This window comes from Centropristis striata, chromosome 21 (genome assembly GCF_030273125.1).
Source record: "Centropristis striata isolate RG_2023a ecotype Rhode Island chromosome 21, C.striata_1.0, whole genome shotgun sequence".
NCBI classification, from domain to species: domain Eukaryota; kingdom Metazoa; phylum Chordata; class Actinopteri; order Perciformes; family Serranidae; genus Centropristis; species Centropristis striata.
This window is the reverse complement of record NC_081537.1, coordinates 24,333,951-24,349,329: the sequence shown is the minus strand read 5'-3', so window position 1 is coordinate 24,349,329 and position 15,379 is coordinate 24,333,951. Positions and strand designations below refer to the sequence as shown.

Genomic DNA, 15,379 nt, shown 5'->3' with positions numbered 1-15,379 from the left:
GTGTCTCCATGCTGCAGTGAAGCACCAACAGTGGCATTGTCTATTCCCAGGCCACTAGGGTGAAGTGCCATTCGGGCGCTGCGTAATGGTGCTGTTGTTCATTATGGAGCCTCTATCACAGGGGTTAATTGAGTAGGCAGCCATGCGAAGCCCTTCCTTTCTGTTTGACACAAACTGCAGGTGAAGCCATCCTGCATCTCAGCTCTTTTTCTCTCAATCTATTTCCTCGTGTTTTATGGCCATCTTGTAGTTACATGCAGAGTATCTACCAGTGAAAAGCCACCCTACTGGAAATCAATGGCTTGTAATTTGGGCACTTTTACTCTGCAGCGGCGCACAGGGACTTGTTCCCAGACTGTTTCTATTGGCTGGTTTGAAATTGAATCATCATGTTCTCTGTTTAGGCTAAATTGTGTTGAAGAGCAGAGGGAGGAAGAATTTACAGTATATTGAGCCTTTTTTTGTTTTGTAATTATGTGCTGGAGATTGAGAAATTATTTATTCAACCTCATGATTTCCTGCATCTTTAATCAGCAGTTGCAGCAACTGAGTTTTAATTATTTGTGATGGAGCTCAGCAATATGACAAAATGCACTCACCGGCCACTTTATTAGCTCGCAGGGTGTACCTAATAAAGTGGTGGTGTGGTGTTCTGCTTCTGCTGTTTGACATGTGTTTGTTCAGAGTCTCCTGCAGACTTTGGTTGTAACAGTGGTTCTCTGAGTTCCTCTGGAACCAGTCTCTGTCTCCTCTGACCTCTGGCATCAACAAGCATCAACTCTCTGGATATTTTCTCTGTAAACCCTACAGATGGTTGTTAGATCAGCAGGCCAACAACCAAAGTCACGTTCAAAGTCACTTAAATCCCCTTTCTTCCCCGTTCTGATGCTCGCTGTGAACTTCAGCAGCTCATCTTCACCATCTCAATACATTATAATATGAAGGAAAAGTTCATTTCCAGTAGTTCAAGTCAAATAGCCCCAACCAAGTATTAAGTCATATAGATGGACATACTTTTCAGAGGCCAACATTTCCATATTAAACATACTTTTTTAAAATTGGTCTTTTGTAATACTAAATTTTTTTGAGACACTGAATTTTAGGTGTAAGCCATAATCATTATAATTAGAAGAAATTAAATAAATTAAGACATGAAATGTTTCATTGTGTGTGTAATGGATCTATATAATGTGTTAATTAAATAGTAAATAATGAATTACGGGCATAAATAAGCTTTTCTATGATATTCTAATATATTGAGATATACCTGTACTCTATAAACTACAGATGGTTGTTAGATCAGCAGAACCAACAACCAAAGTGACGTTCAAAGTCACTTAAATCTCCTTTCTTCCCCGTTCTGATGCTTGCTGTGAACATCAGCTGCTTGTTTTCACCACGTCTACAAGCTAAATGCATTGAGTTGCTGCCATGTGATTGGCTGATTAGATATCTGCATTAATGAGCATTTGCATAGGTGTACCTAATAAAGTGGCCGTTGAGTGTAAATCGTAAAATGATATAAAAATGTATTTTTCTATACCGTTTCTGTAGTGATGTGCAAAATAAATAGAGGCTGAACTCACGGCAATGTTAACGTCATTTGAACAACACTTTGCGTCGAGGGTGATCAAAGTTTTGATGCCAGTTTAGGGAGCCAGCTAATACAGAAACAAGTTGTCCACCGGCGACCGGTAGTTTCCTACAAGAAGTCATTCCAACTTGACAGATGCTTGTTTGGGGGATGCAGTTTGACACAGGAGCTGATTAGTGCACTAAATATTGGCTTTTGAAAGTGAATGTTTTTAAACAGTGAAAGAATAAAATACAATGCATGCATGTTCAAGGGCAGCATAACTTGTTTCTGAGGATCCACATTGGCCTGCAGTCTGCACTTTATAATAACAATAATAATAATAATACCTTTTATTTATATAGCACCTTTTAAAAACTTTGAACAACATTGTTTTATCTTCAGATCTTTGCACGTGGGAAAGCGAACCATAAAATCGATTTCTCTAACATACAATATATACACAAACAGGCTTTACCACGTTGTTGTTTCATATAGAATCTGTATTTATTAAATTACTAGAAAACATGCTATAAAACGATATAGGGCAGTCCGTGGCTTAGAAGTTAGAGAATCTGGCTTGTAACCAGATGGTTGCCAATTTAAATCCCAGGACTGCTGAGGTCTGTTGTGGGACTAATAAGGGAATATCTTCCTCTTCTTAATCTTATAGATATATATGTTGTTATTTAGATGTGAAATGACCGAAGATTTTGGTCAAGTAGTCCCGAATTCGTAGGCGTCATGATTATCAAAGTTCACAACTTTTGATATTGTGATGTGATTCAGTTTTTAGATTTTAAGGGCTGTCCCAACGAGAACAACAACTGTAATGATAACTATAACAGTGACTATATGAGCATCCACCCTGATGAACGATAACCTTCTGTAAACAGTCCAGCTGTGTCGAAGCCCAACATGTCCCTTTCTGCATTATCGTGTTTCCTAAATACACATTATCATTCACATTTTCAAATTCTTCCTTAAAAAGCTAGACTACATGATATCAAATGTAATATAACTCCCATACTTCTCTGGTATGTACCAAACTCCAAACGCCATATGGTCAGATTTTCGATTTTGCCGATCCTGCCTTCAGTTTCACTATGGTCATTTTCAGTGCAGAGATTAAATCATGACATCCCTGCTCATTTGTGATATATTCTAGTTTTAATGTTTCACTTTCATAATAAATTAAAAAAGTCAAGGTTGAGATGGATTAGCAGCATCAGTTTGTGTGGAAGGAAATGAAGCCTTTTTGTTTATAAGAGCAGATATGGCTCAGGTGAAATATGCTCTTCACAGAAGATGGACTTTTAATTGAGGCTCTCTTGGCAGTGCCAGATTAATGAGATGCCAGCCCTCTCTGTCTGTGCGTGCTGCTTGATAGGGGAAAATGTCAAAACAGCCATGTCCATTTTTCACGTGAGGATGACAAAGGCAGCGTACTTGGGGAAACAAAGGGGACCTGGCTCCGTGCTGGAGATCCGCCTCAAACAGCCTCAGCCCTGCCTGCCGGATTACCTTTCACTGTACAGATCAGATTTCTGCTCCGTCGAAGACCTTAAAAGCAAACGGAGTCCAGGTTGGAAGCTAGTCCTGCTTGTAGTATCTCACAATCTTAATGACACAGATTACTCTTGTTTTGTCAAGCTGTACGCTGAAGTCATAACACAGTGACAGACTACAGGAGAGTATTCTAACTATCCTCTAATGGATTTAAAGCCAGGGCCCGGCTGTAAATTATTTAGAGGTGATAGGAAGACGGCTTCCGACTGTTTTGGTTTCGTGTGACGACACCACTCCACCCGTGTCCCATTTTGCGTCCTAAAAGCATCGCATTCCCCCTCATGAATAGCATTATTTGGATTATAGCCTGTAATCGGCTATTTGTTTTAATGAGCCCTTGGGGAGGGTTTCCCCCGCGTCGTCTGTGTACACGCGAGGCCCCCACCGGCGCTCAGTTTTTACGGGGGATTCCTGAGAACCCTGACCTCGATGAGTGAAATACGGGCCCTTGGCTAGAACTCAACTCTGTCGCTTAACTGGGGACCCAGACACATGAAATGGCCGTAATAAAACCAGGGCCCATAAATTCTCTTAGAGGGTGGGAGGCCTGGTTGTCTGTGCTGTTATGTCAACACTGACCATAATTACAAGGTAATAAGGACACGCTCTAAGTGCTAAATCAATGGTGCTAACAAACTGTTATTTTTAAAGCTGGGATGTGATTGACTGCTGAAGTGCAGAATGGGATAGCCACAGGCGTGGTGTCATATGGCTGTGAACTGAGGAGAACATGCCGATTGTATAAAAGGCCCTCATCCATCATTATTGATCTCTCACTTACTGTAAAGTGGGGGCATTTTTACTGTATTTGTGTGTTTTTTTCCCCCCTTGTGTGTTGCTGCGTGTGTGTGTGTGTGTGTGTGCAGATATCTGTGTATCACTGACAAAGTAAATAAATTAGGAACCTCACAACTCATATGAATCCCATTAGTTGGAGAGAATTAATCTCTAAGCGTGCCTCTGCCGCCTGGTTTCAGCGATGCCTAACTTGCTTTCCGCAGAGCTGGATGGCGCGCTGATACATGAGGTAGGAACACACCGTTAAATCCATCTTGTGAGTTTTGCTCTGGCATTTCATTTCTGAGAGCTTGCATTTTTCTAATGCGCATTATAGCTTTACTCTGACATTCTTGTGTGTGGTGACAAATACCAGCAAGCTCTGTTTTCTGCAATATCACACACTCAGATTTTTTTAACTGGAATTTAAATTGTTGAGATGTTTCGCACGCTGCATCATAACATGCATAGAGGATTTACAACACAGTTTATCACGAGCTGTTGTTTCACTATACCCCGACACGTGTAATGCTGTGTACTTTGTCGGCCCCGTCCCACACTGAACCATAAGGTTGTCCTGCATTCTTGCCCTCTAATTTATGTGTCCAGAATCAAAAGACACGGGCTCTACAGGTCAGCTGTCACATTCCTGTATTCCCACAGGCACTCATGGAGAACGGCGAGATGGAGTGGGAAGAGATTTATGGCACAAACCCATCCAGGGTCCTTAAAACTCTGGCAAGCGCCGCTGCCACCTCTTCCTCTTTCTCTCCATCGCCGCCACTCACCTCTCCCCCCCCCAACCCCTCCTCTCGCTCCGCTCGCCGTCCAACCAAAACGCAGAGAGAGAGGGAGACGGGGCCAGCCAATCCGCTGCGTCTCCCAAAGCAGAGCGTCACGTCACATTTGGCCAAAGTGTTCAGCTGCAGCTGCCTGTTTGACACAATGAGAACATGGACACCACTGACACCTTGTGGCGGTTTCTGTCAGAGTTTATTAAATGACAACTTATACAAACACTGAAAGCTGATTTACAGCCTTATAGATTTACTCGCTGTGATTTATAGCCTCTTATAAACACGAGTTATGCCATTAAAATAAGAAATAAGACTCTAAAACTCATTTTGTGCTTAAATGACCACTGATATTCTGTCCAGGCTACCTGTGACAGTCTTTTTTTAGGGGCTTCTTCTCGGTTTAACAAGCCGGTTTGGGCCGCTGCCCACAGGTCACAGCGGCTGAATACGGCTGAAGAAAAGGAAAAGTGGGCAAACAATCAGATGGGAAAAGTCAAGCAAGAGAGACAAAGAGGGTGGATCCCTTTATTCTTTTGTGTGAACCCTGTCCCCCCTCTCCTTTCTCCTTTTCTCTGTCACACACCCATTTAAAGACCCCTGGCTGCTATTGTGGCCATAGACACCAAGACGCTATAGACAGGCAAGACATCCTATTCACCACCCAAAGTAGCAGGGGGTGAGTCTGGGGTTTGGGGTCATACAGGAGGCAGCGGTCATCCCCCGGTCGACTACAGTAGGTCATTATTCAGCCCAAGCCAATAGCCCAGAACCGCGTCCGAGCAACCCACCCCCAATCCATTCTGCTTAATTATTATAAATGAGGGGCGGCGTAAACAGCCATCATTACAGACACTCAGTGGCATACACAAATCCACTTTAAATTGCTATTAAGTTAAGGAGCTATCTGTAATCCCAGGCGTGCATTAGAAAGGAGCGAGTAGGTTTTCTTTTTATTAAATCTCATCGTCCCTAAGATATTTTCAAACGTTCTCATGCTCTGTCATGTTTCCAATTTGAAGCCAATTCACTGATTTAATTAAAAGCCCACTTGGAAAAAAACGGACACTAAGTAGCCATTTCGATTTCTGGTGGTGCAGAATTATCGTCCATATTTCTGGACGGATTTCGACAAGATTTCTCTTGGCTCCGAATCCTTATAACTGCCCCCGAAATAAGCCGGGTCATTGGTGAGGTGTTACCCGGAGCTGGCTAACCTAATAATAGCGGGGTTACAGATCAGATGGTGGGGCGGCTGTCTGCTCCAGGTCTCCATGTTTCTTTGTTAGAGTGACCGGTGATGGAAGAACTGCAGAGAGCTGCAGTGTGTCTGATGAGTCGATGTGGAGGAGAGAGAAATGCAGAGGAAAAAAAAAAAAAAAACAACAGAGAGGATGCAAGCGGAAAGGCTGCTACAGGAGAGATGGAAAGAGAGGAAGGGGGTTGGAGATGGGGGAGGAGGGAGGAGGAAGGGAGGGGAGGGAGGGGGAGAGATTGTAACACCCAGGCGGCGGGTTCAGCGGCAGGGCAATGAGAGACTTCCTGCGCTCCATCACGCCCAAGGCCTGCCTCAGTCAGCTGGTGGCCGAGGAAAGATGCCTCATGTGTCAGGCTTATTAGCACTCCCCCTAGTTTGTATGCATTTGGGATTGTGTGTGTGTGTGTGTGTGTGTGTGTGTGTGTGTGTGTGTTTCATCTGCGAGATGAGAAAGGAAAAGAGAAGAGGATATGGAGTCTGAATCGCTACAGAATTTAGCATTTTCACCCCCAAAAATAGGTGCATTTATTCCCTGACAGAGAGATCCATTAAAGCTGTGTTTTGTTTTTCGTGACACGATGGCGAGGAAGGCGTCGCCCCAGCCGCTTGTCTCACCCCGTTGTCTTTCAGCGCATCCACCCAACCTCGACTCACCTTCTTCTCCCCGCTTCAGGCTCGGGTAGCTGTCAATCCGTCCTCCGGTCGGGGAGCGTGAGCGATGGGCCTATCAGAATGCCACCATTAGCCAGCCCCCTGAGTGGTAAATAAACGATCGCGCCGGTACACTGCAGGTGTTGTCATGGCAACCCACTCGCAGTGCCAGCCCCGCCCACACTCATTCCCCAGCTATCTCGGCGGAGGAGTCACCGGGAGGTCAGCGAGTCAACGCGCCGCAGCCGCCACGACACGGCGCTGTTTACCCCCCCGCCCTCCTCCTCCCTCACACTCATCTGATCTGCATCCAGGTTGCAGCAAACAGCGTCTCTGATATGTGTCACCTCTCAGACAACACACTGTGTATCTGCTACGTCTTGTTAATGAGATGAAACCAGACGTTTCCCAGAACCCAGCCACTCGGGGAGTTGGGGACGCTTGATTTTCATCACCCCAGAGCATCTTAGAGGCTGCGTCTTCCATTTCAGATGAGCCGAGACACTTCTTCACCCCAGACTCTCACAACTTAAGATGCAAAATAAAATCACACAAAAAACAAATCAAACCTACGAGACAAAAAAGAGGGAAAACAAACAGAAGGAGGAGGACATTGTGGAGTTAGCATAGTTTTTGTCATTTGGATAATTTACTCTCCACGCCTCTTGGAATGTCCCTATTACAGCAGGTGTACTCTGGATGAACCCATTTCAAGTATGAGGAAGATGGACTCTGCACGCCTGACAGACTTCCACCGCCATTGGCGCCCACTCTGTGATGTAGCAGTTGTATTAAAATGGCGGCGCTGATAATCCAAAAGACCTTTCTCAGGGAGAATTTGAGACCGACTGCACAGATGGGCCACGGAGATAAATAAAACTCTCTGTCACTACGGTTGGTGGAATAGTGCTGCGACGCCCCCAAGGGAGAGAAAAACTGTTTCGCTCCCTCTCCGCGATGCCTCCCCCCCCCGTCCGTCTGTCTCCCCTCTCCTCCTCCTCACCAACGGGGAACCAGAGCCAGCTTTCCGCAACTGGGCTTTTCCCTTTCGCGGTCTTATGGGGAGCATAAAAAGGCCATTTCGGACTTAACTTTCCCCTGCTTTATGAGCTCAAACACACACCGAATTGTCAGTCAGAGTTTGTCAGCGAGCCAAGCATACTGGAGCGTCCCAGTGTGAGCTGTCAGCCAGGTTCGTAGGGGAAAACGATGAGGCCTGGATGGACAATCTGCTTATTGTGGGTACCTGTTTGTGCTGTAAGAACACTTGAGTCTCGCGGTTTATCACTTTCTAAGCGATCCATCCATCCTGGGCTGTCCAAACGCCTCTCATTAGCTGCAGGCCTCATTCCTCTGGATACAGAGAGGTGTCAGCTCAGGATGATGGGCTGAACCTCTGACAAAAAGCCCTTCATCATCGTGTCCACAGTGTGTGTCTTTACAACTAGAACCTGTTCGAGCAAGAAGTCAGACGTGTAGAACTTGAGTGTACACGTGTCTGCTTGCATGTACAGAGTGTGTGTGCTGTTCTTCATGAGCCATTCTCAATCTGCCGGGGAGCAGAGGAGAGAGGAGAGAGGAGCGGCCGGGCTCCTCGTTCAATCAGAGCAGGAGAACGACGGCCGGCTGGTGCCTCCTCTGCTCCGGCTGCTGGGCCTCGACGCCCCTCTGGTCTCGGGCCAAATATTGATCCAGCACAGATCTTGTTAGAGCCCAACTGCTGCGATCAGACCATCATGTGGCTGTTGGTGTGAATGAATGAAAGATTTTGTTATTTCAGTCTGACAGTGTAACACGAGAGATCTGAAATTTAGTTTTTAGAGCTGTAAAATGTGTCACACATGTGAAGTATCTACATGTTATTGATTCTTTATGATTTTAACTTTCGATTATTGTCTCAGAAATTGATCTCCAAGTATTTTGATAAAAGATTAATCCTAAAGTCATTTTTAGCCTCTAAAATCTGGAGATTTCCTGCTTTTCTCTGTTTTACATCATATCTGTTTTATGAATATTTTGGGCTCTGGACCGACAAAACAAGACATTTAAAGATATGACCATGACTGGTATGGACATGTTTAACTGGTTTCTCACATTTTATAGACCAAACAATTAATTTATTGATAATAACAGTAATTTTCTAGGCAAAAATGCTGTTTTCAGACTCTCGAATTTGGAGATTTGTTGTTTTTTTCTGTTTTATTTCACTGTAAACTGAATATCTTTGGTTTCTTTTCTGACAAATCAAGACATTTAAGGAAAGCAGCATGGACTTAGAGACACTGTGGTAGATATTTTGTAGATCAGACAATTAATTTATAAATCCAAACAGTAATTTCTTTATGCAAAAACTGTCCTGACCATGCTGTTTTCAGCCAGATGTCTTGCTTTTCTCTGTTTTATATCACTGTAAACTGAATATCTTTGAGTTGTAAACTGACAAAACAAGACATTTAAAGACATCAGCTTTTTAACTATTTTCTGACATTTTGTAGACCAAACAATTGATTTATTAATCGTGAGAGTAATTTTCTATGCAAAAAATGTCCAAAAATGCTGTTTCCAGCCTCTACTTTCTTCCTTTATATTAAACTGAATATCTTTGGGTTTTGGACTGATATGATTAAAACATTTAGAGACATCACCTTGGATATTGGCAATATTGGATGTAGATTTTTCATTAATTTCTTTATGTTAAAGTGATTTTTAAGCAAGAAAGTGCAGAAAATGCTGTTTAAATGCTCTCAAATAAGATTTCCTTTTTCCAAAACTACTAAAAGTATCTCTGTGTTCTGCAGGTCAGAAGCGTTAGGGTTCACTGAGTAATCAATTAATTGTGTATTATAAGTGTATGAATTTTATTTTGCATTGATCTCATTATGATTCTTTCACTGATGATTATATGCAACATAAAATCTTCACCGACCATTTGATTAAATTTATTTCTATATTTCCAAAAGGTTCAACACAAATTATAGAATGCAAAATAATTAATTCAGCCAACATTAATTAAACGTTACATTAAACCTGTTTAGAAGAGTGACGTTTATATTTAAGGTCATATTTTAGCCTCAAACGACAGCAGCTCACTGTCTTATTTATTTATTTATTTATTTTCAACATCTTGTAGGATACAAACTTGTTTTTAATCGTCAGTAAAAATGTATGTAATGCGTTTTATTGTTTTTCTAAACTATGCAAACAGAAGTTTTGTGCAAGTGTTTTTTTATTTTCTATTATTCTTTCTGCTCTTTATTTTTATTTCCTAATTTAATTAATTGAAATTATTTAAATGGATGCATAATACTTTGATGTTTTCTATAAAACGTCTAAATGATTACAAATGATTTGCTGAAGCTGCTGATTTTATTTTGTGCCCTAAAGGTTTTTAACTTCTGATGGTATAAAAATGAGGAATGTTATCAGCTTTATTGAGGTCTAATTATTTTAAGTTGCAGAACATTTAATGTTTTTTTTTTCCATCTTTGAATTTAAGACTCCTGTTTTCTTTTTAATCACAGAGCAGGATAGTTGAAGTCTTGCAGTAATTAGTCTGGGAGCAGGCAGGCTGTTGTTATGGCTTCTGAGCAGTAAAAAAAGTGCTTTTATTTTCGTCTCAATAGTGTTGTTTACTGTTGTTTTTCCCTATTTTTGATTAAAAACCCTGGAGGCTAATGCAGCCCGGTATCTATTAGACTATTCCACATGGCTGTTTCACAGGTCGGGTCTAGACTCCCCAGGTTTTCCTTCGCTAAAGTTGAGTTTATACAGTTTAAACTTTATTATTTCCACTGTAAAGGATCAGGGCCACGTGTAATTGCAGCTCAAATCATCCAAATGGTTGTTCTAATGTTAATAACACGAGACAAACAGTGCGCTCAAATCGAATAAAAGTGTGATCGGTGCTTAATCCTGCTTTGTTTGCTTGTCCTCGGACCCCTCAGAGACCGGCGGGTGTTTTATTTGTTCATTTTGGGTTGCAGGAGTACAACATTCACGGCTGGTGGGTCGGCGAGCTGAACGGCACCATGGGGATCGTCCCCAAGGACTTCCTGCACCCTGCCTACATCCTCTGAGCTCCAACAGGTACCCAGCCACTCTCTTATCATCAGCATTATGGACCATTACTGTGGCCTAATACACAGAAACGGTCCCCCTGGTACTCATCCAGATTGCCATTGAGGTATATTCAGTCGTTGACCTGCCATTTATGGCATCTGCTGGCTGGAAGAAGTACTGCATAAAGCTGAGAGAGCGGCCCGACGGCTGGGGATAAATATGTGCAACCAAAGCATGATTACAGCGCCGCTTGTCCTATTTAAGAAAATGATTCCCTAATACTGTTAGATAGGCTCAGCTTAGAATGAATACTGAATTATTAATGCGTGTTCTCAGATAGTGTGTTTATTTATTTCCATTTTATTTTACAGCTGCTGCTGCTGACGGCCTCGTCAGATAATCTGTTGTCATTTGAAAATGATCCTCTGTCATAAAACTGGAAGTTAAATCATGTAGATCTGCTGCAGGACACTATGAACCACTTTTACCTGCAATATTAACATGAAGACTAGAGTTAAACAATTAGAGATTTCTGGCTTTGTTCTGTTTTATATACTGGTGCATCTCAATACATTATAATATGAAGGAAAAGTCTATTTCCAGTAGTTCAAGTCAAATAGTCCCAACCAAGTATTGAGTCATATAGATGGACATGCTTGTCAGAGGCCAACATTTCCATATTTAACACTTTTTAAAATTGGTCTTTTGTAATATTCACATTTTTTGAGACACTGAATTTTAGGTCTTCATTAAATGTAAGCCATAATCATTATAATTAGAAGAAATTAAATACATTAAGACATTAAATGTTTCATTCTCAGTGTAATGGATCTATATAATGTGTTATTTCCATCTTTTGAATTGAATTACTGAAATAAATAAACTTTTCTATGATTTTCTAATTTATTGAGATGCACCTGGGATGGACTTTTTTATTTTTATTTATTTATTTTTTTTACTATTTTCTGACATTTTATAGACCAAACAATTAATGGCAGTCAGAAAATGTTGTGTTCAGACTCCATTTCTTGCTATTTTTCTGTTTTACATCACTATAAACTGAATAGCTTTGGATTTTGGACTGACACAAGACATTTTGAGACATCAGCTAGACTTAAAGAACCTGTGATGGACATTTTTGGACACTTTAAAGACCAAACAATGAATTAATAAATCACAACAGTAATTTCTTTATGCAAAAATGTCCTGAAAATGCTGTTTTCTGCCAGATTTCTTGCTTTTATCTGTTTTATATCACTGTAATCTGAATATTTTTGGATTTTAACTGACAAAACAATACATTTAAAGACATCAGCTTGGATTTGTAAACCTATGACATTTTAAACTATTTTCTGACATTTTGTAACTAGAATTAAACAATTAGACGATTTCTTGTTCTGTGTTATATAATATCAAACTGGATATCTTTTGACTGACAAAACAGGACAATCAAAGACATAAGCTTGGACTTTGTAAACCTGGGATTTTTTTTTTTTTTTTTTTTTTTTACTATTTTCTGACATTTTTTGACATTTTTTGTGATGTATTGTTAGAAAAAATTTTTACTTTCAAACTAGAGTTAAACAATTAGATGATTAATCAGTTCGTCAGCTGACAGAAAATAACAGGCAACCATTTTGATATTTGATTAATTGTTTAAGCAATTTATAAAAAATAAATGAAAAAAAGTTGAGGGTTCATACAGAGCCTTTAAAGTTTGGAAAATGTTTAATTTTAATCATTAATGTTTTCAGTGTTGGGAAAATGCTTGAATTTTAATATACTCCTTGAAAAAATGCTTAATTTTCAACATAATCTGGTGTTTTCATCTACACAAATAATTATAATTTTAATTATTAATTAAATACTCACAATCAAACATGCACAGTTAGTATGAACAACTGTTAAATAAAGTGTTTGTTGATGTATGTGGTAATAAAAATGACTTCTCTAAACATATTCTTGCATTTATAGTAAAAAATTAGATTAAATTGAATTACTGGCTTTAATAAAATCTGTCCAAACCCTGTTTATATTGTTATAAAGTGAATATATTTGAGTTTTTAACCACAGATTGGACAAAAACATGAATCTGAAGACGTCTTTGTGCTCTGGTAAATTGTCTTTTTTTTTTTTTTACACTTTTGTTTATTAAGTTTTTATTGTAGGTGTTAACTGAGAATTTCTTTACTGCTAAATTGTGATTTTTTTTTCATAAACACTTTATGAACTTGTGAACAGACTATTGAAATTGAACTGATTGATGCATTCTCACTGGTTAAAATGAAAATATGAACATTGTAAGTTGCTTATTTTCTGACATACATTTTTCTAAAAGCTAAATGTTGTGTACATTATGTGAAATATGCAATGTATCTGGAATTTTACGCACAAATACGCCAAAATCTTCAACAGCTTTTACTGCTTCTTTGTGATTTTTTTTTCAATTAAAATTCTGTGTAATGTCTCAGTTATTTAACCCTAAACCTTCAAACATATTTAACACACAAGGACAAGTGAAGTCTAAACTGCTGTTAAAAAAACACATCAACAACAGACAAAATGTGACTCATTTCTTCTCAAAACAATATTAGTTATGTTTGTAATTAATCCAATTTAAAAAAAAGTAGGAATATATTATTATAGGAAAGTTACATTTCATTTTAAATTTGGTAAAATGAATATACAGTCATGGAAAAAATACGACAAATATGATAACAAAAATCAGATAAGAGTTTAATTTAAGAGCTCATATCTAGACATTTTCCATGGTTTTCTTGATAATTATTTGGGTTTTTATGAAGAAAACCATGGAAAATGTCTAGATAATAATAATAATATGTTTTTATCCATGACTGTATATACTCCTCTTTAATACAAATTGCAGCTTTTATCCACAAAAAGCATATTATTTGCTTGTTTTTTTAATCATCCCTCTATGTTGATTTATTAAACTGTTTCATTTTCATCCACTAGGGGGCAGCATTGCTCCACAACCTCATCTTAAAATCAGCAGCTGAGTCGTGTAAAGACATGCATGATAAAATGAGTGACGTGAAACCACAGAAATAAACAGCCACACGCAGCACAGTTAAAGAAGAAAAACTATTTATTTGAAATAAAAGTAGATTCACATGGACACAGTCAGGTAGTTATCGATGCCCTTGTAGATCCACGTTATAAAATAAGTCTCCTTCAAAGCGGGGAACATTCTTCTAAAAAACGAATATTTTTAAAAGCAACAAAAAAAAAAAAAAAATACCTGTACTCATTTACAGTGTAGAAACAAAGAAAAACAACCCAGTACTTTACAATCCATCAGCTGGATCCGGCTGTGACGCACGAGGAGCGATGAGGCTCATTTCTATGATAAAAAAACAAAACTGGGTCCCTTTTAAAAAAAAAAAGCAACAATATTAATGACAAGCAGCAGCAGTAGTGTGTGAAAACAATGTCAAGGTCGAACTGCAGCCAAGGTTTTTAGACTAAATGGAATAAAGGCTGTGCTCACAAAGTATTCTTTATTAATATAATGTACCACGACCACCTTAAAGAGGCAGTAAAACAGCGACTGACGTGAACTAAATAACCTGTAAAAACATGTAAACAGCATATTAGACTGACATGATAAAGCTTAGTGTGCGTAAACTGTCGTGTCCTCTTATAAATCCAATAAAACAGCAGAAAAATGTTACAGAAATGACAAGAATGCACATTATTAAAGACAAAAAATTGCACAGGGGTCGTGATTTATATCCTGATCATTTGTTTACAATCATGTCAAATTAAATTAACAACCACATTTTTATTTGAGCTTCATTGGCCTGAAATGTTTATTTATACAACATCATTTTTTTCAGAGCAACGTTTGCCAAGAAGTAACCCTATTAGATGTTAACTTGGCCTCAATCCAGACACACTGCTCAACCAGTTTAATGTTTAACTCTGATACAGTTTGTCCTTCATAATTATACACACAACGTGCTGATTATTACAGGATTGTTGTGCAGCAGACACTTTTTTTAAGGGATCATTTATCAAAATTAGAGTAGGACACAGTTGTTGACTTACAGTGGGTTTTTATACGGTTTCACATTAACTGTAAATGTGTGTGTGTGATTCTCCAGTGACTGTCAGGATACATTTAGTTTCTGGTCACACTAATGTGTTTCTCCTGTCCACACTGACAGTCAGCAGATCAAAGTTTAACTCCAGTTAATCTGAGGCCTCGGAAGTCTGAGGTGAGACAGATTGAATTGGACAGTCTGTCTTCTTTGTATTGAATTGCCTCTTCTTGCTCAAATTGGGACCAAATAGGCTGTAACTTTGTTAAATGCCAACTTGATTTGTTTACTTTAAAGTGTGTAGGCTATATTTAGAATATTTTCGTCGATTTATCTTGACGTTAGACAGCCTTTTTTTATTTTTTCGTTGCTCTTTTCAAAGCCACCAGACTCCTTTGATAAAAACAGTAATTTTACCTCACAGAATGCAGGAGTTGCTGGTCCACAGCTGCTTCAATTGGTTAGTTTGTTTGTGTTATTGTGTCACTTTGGTGTTTTAAATGGTTAATTATGATTCACCAAAGTCACCAAATAACACAAACAAACTGACCGATCAACGCAGAAGTTGACCAGCAACTCCTGTGTTCTGTGAGGTAGAATTATTTTTTTTGTCAAAGGAGTCTGGTGGCTTTTA

General features: G+C 39.3%; 1 protein-coding gene across 1 annotated transcript in view; it reads left to right on the top strand.

Annotated features, from left to right (window-relative positions):
* skap1 (src kinase associated phosphoprotein 1) overlaps nucleotides 1–11,661 on the top strand; it is a 45,560-nt gene extending 33,899 nt beyond the window's left edge. The window contains exons 12-13 of the mRNA XM_059325098.1: nucleotides 10,606–10,708; nucleotides 11,053–11,661. Coding sequence (XP_059181081.1) covers nucleotides 10,606–10,698 — 93 coding nt within the window. The 3' untranslated portion in view covers nucleotides 10,699–10,708; nucleotides 11,053–11,661. The remainder of the gene's footprint in view (nucleotides 1–10,605; nucleotides 10,709–11,052) is intronic.
* The last annotated feature ends 3,718 nt before the right edge of the window (nucleotides 11,662–15,379 follow it).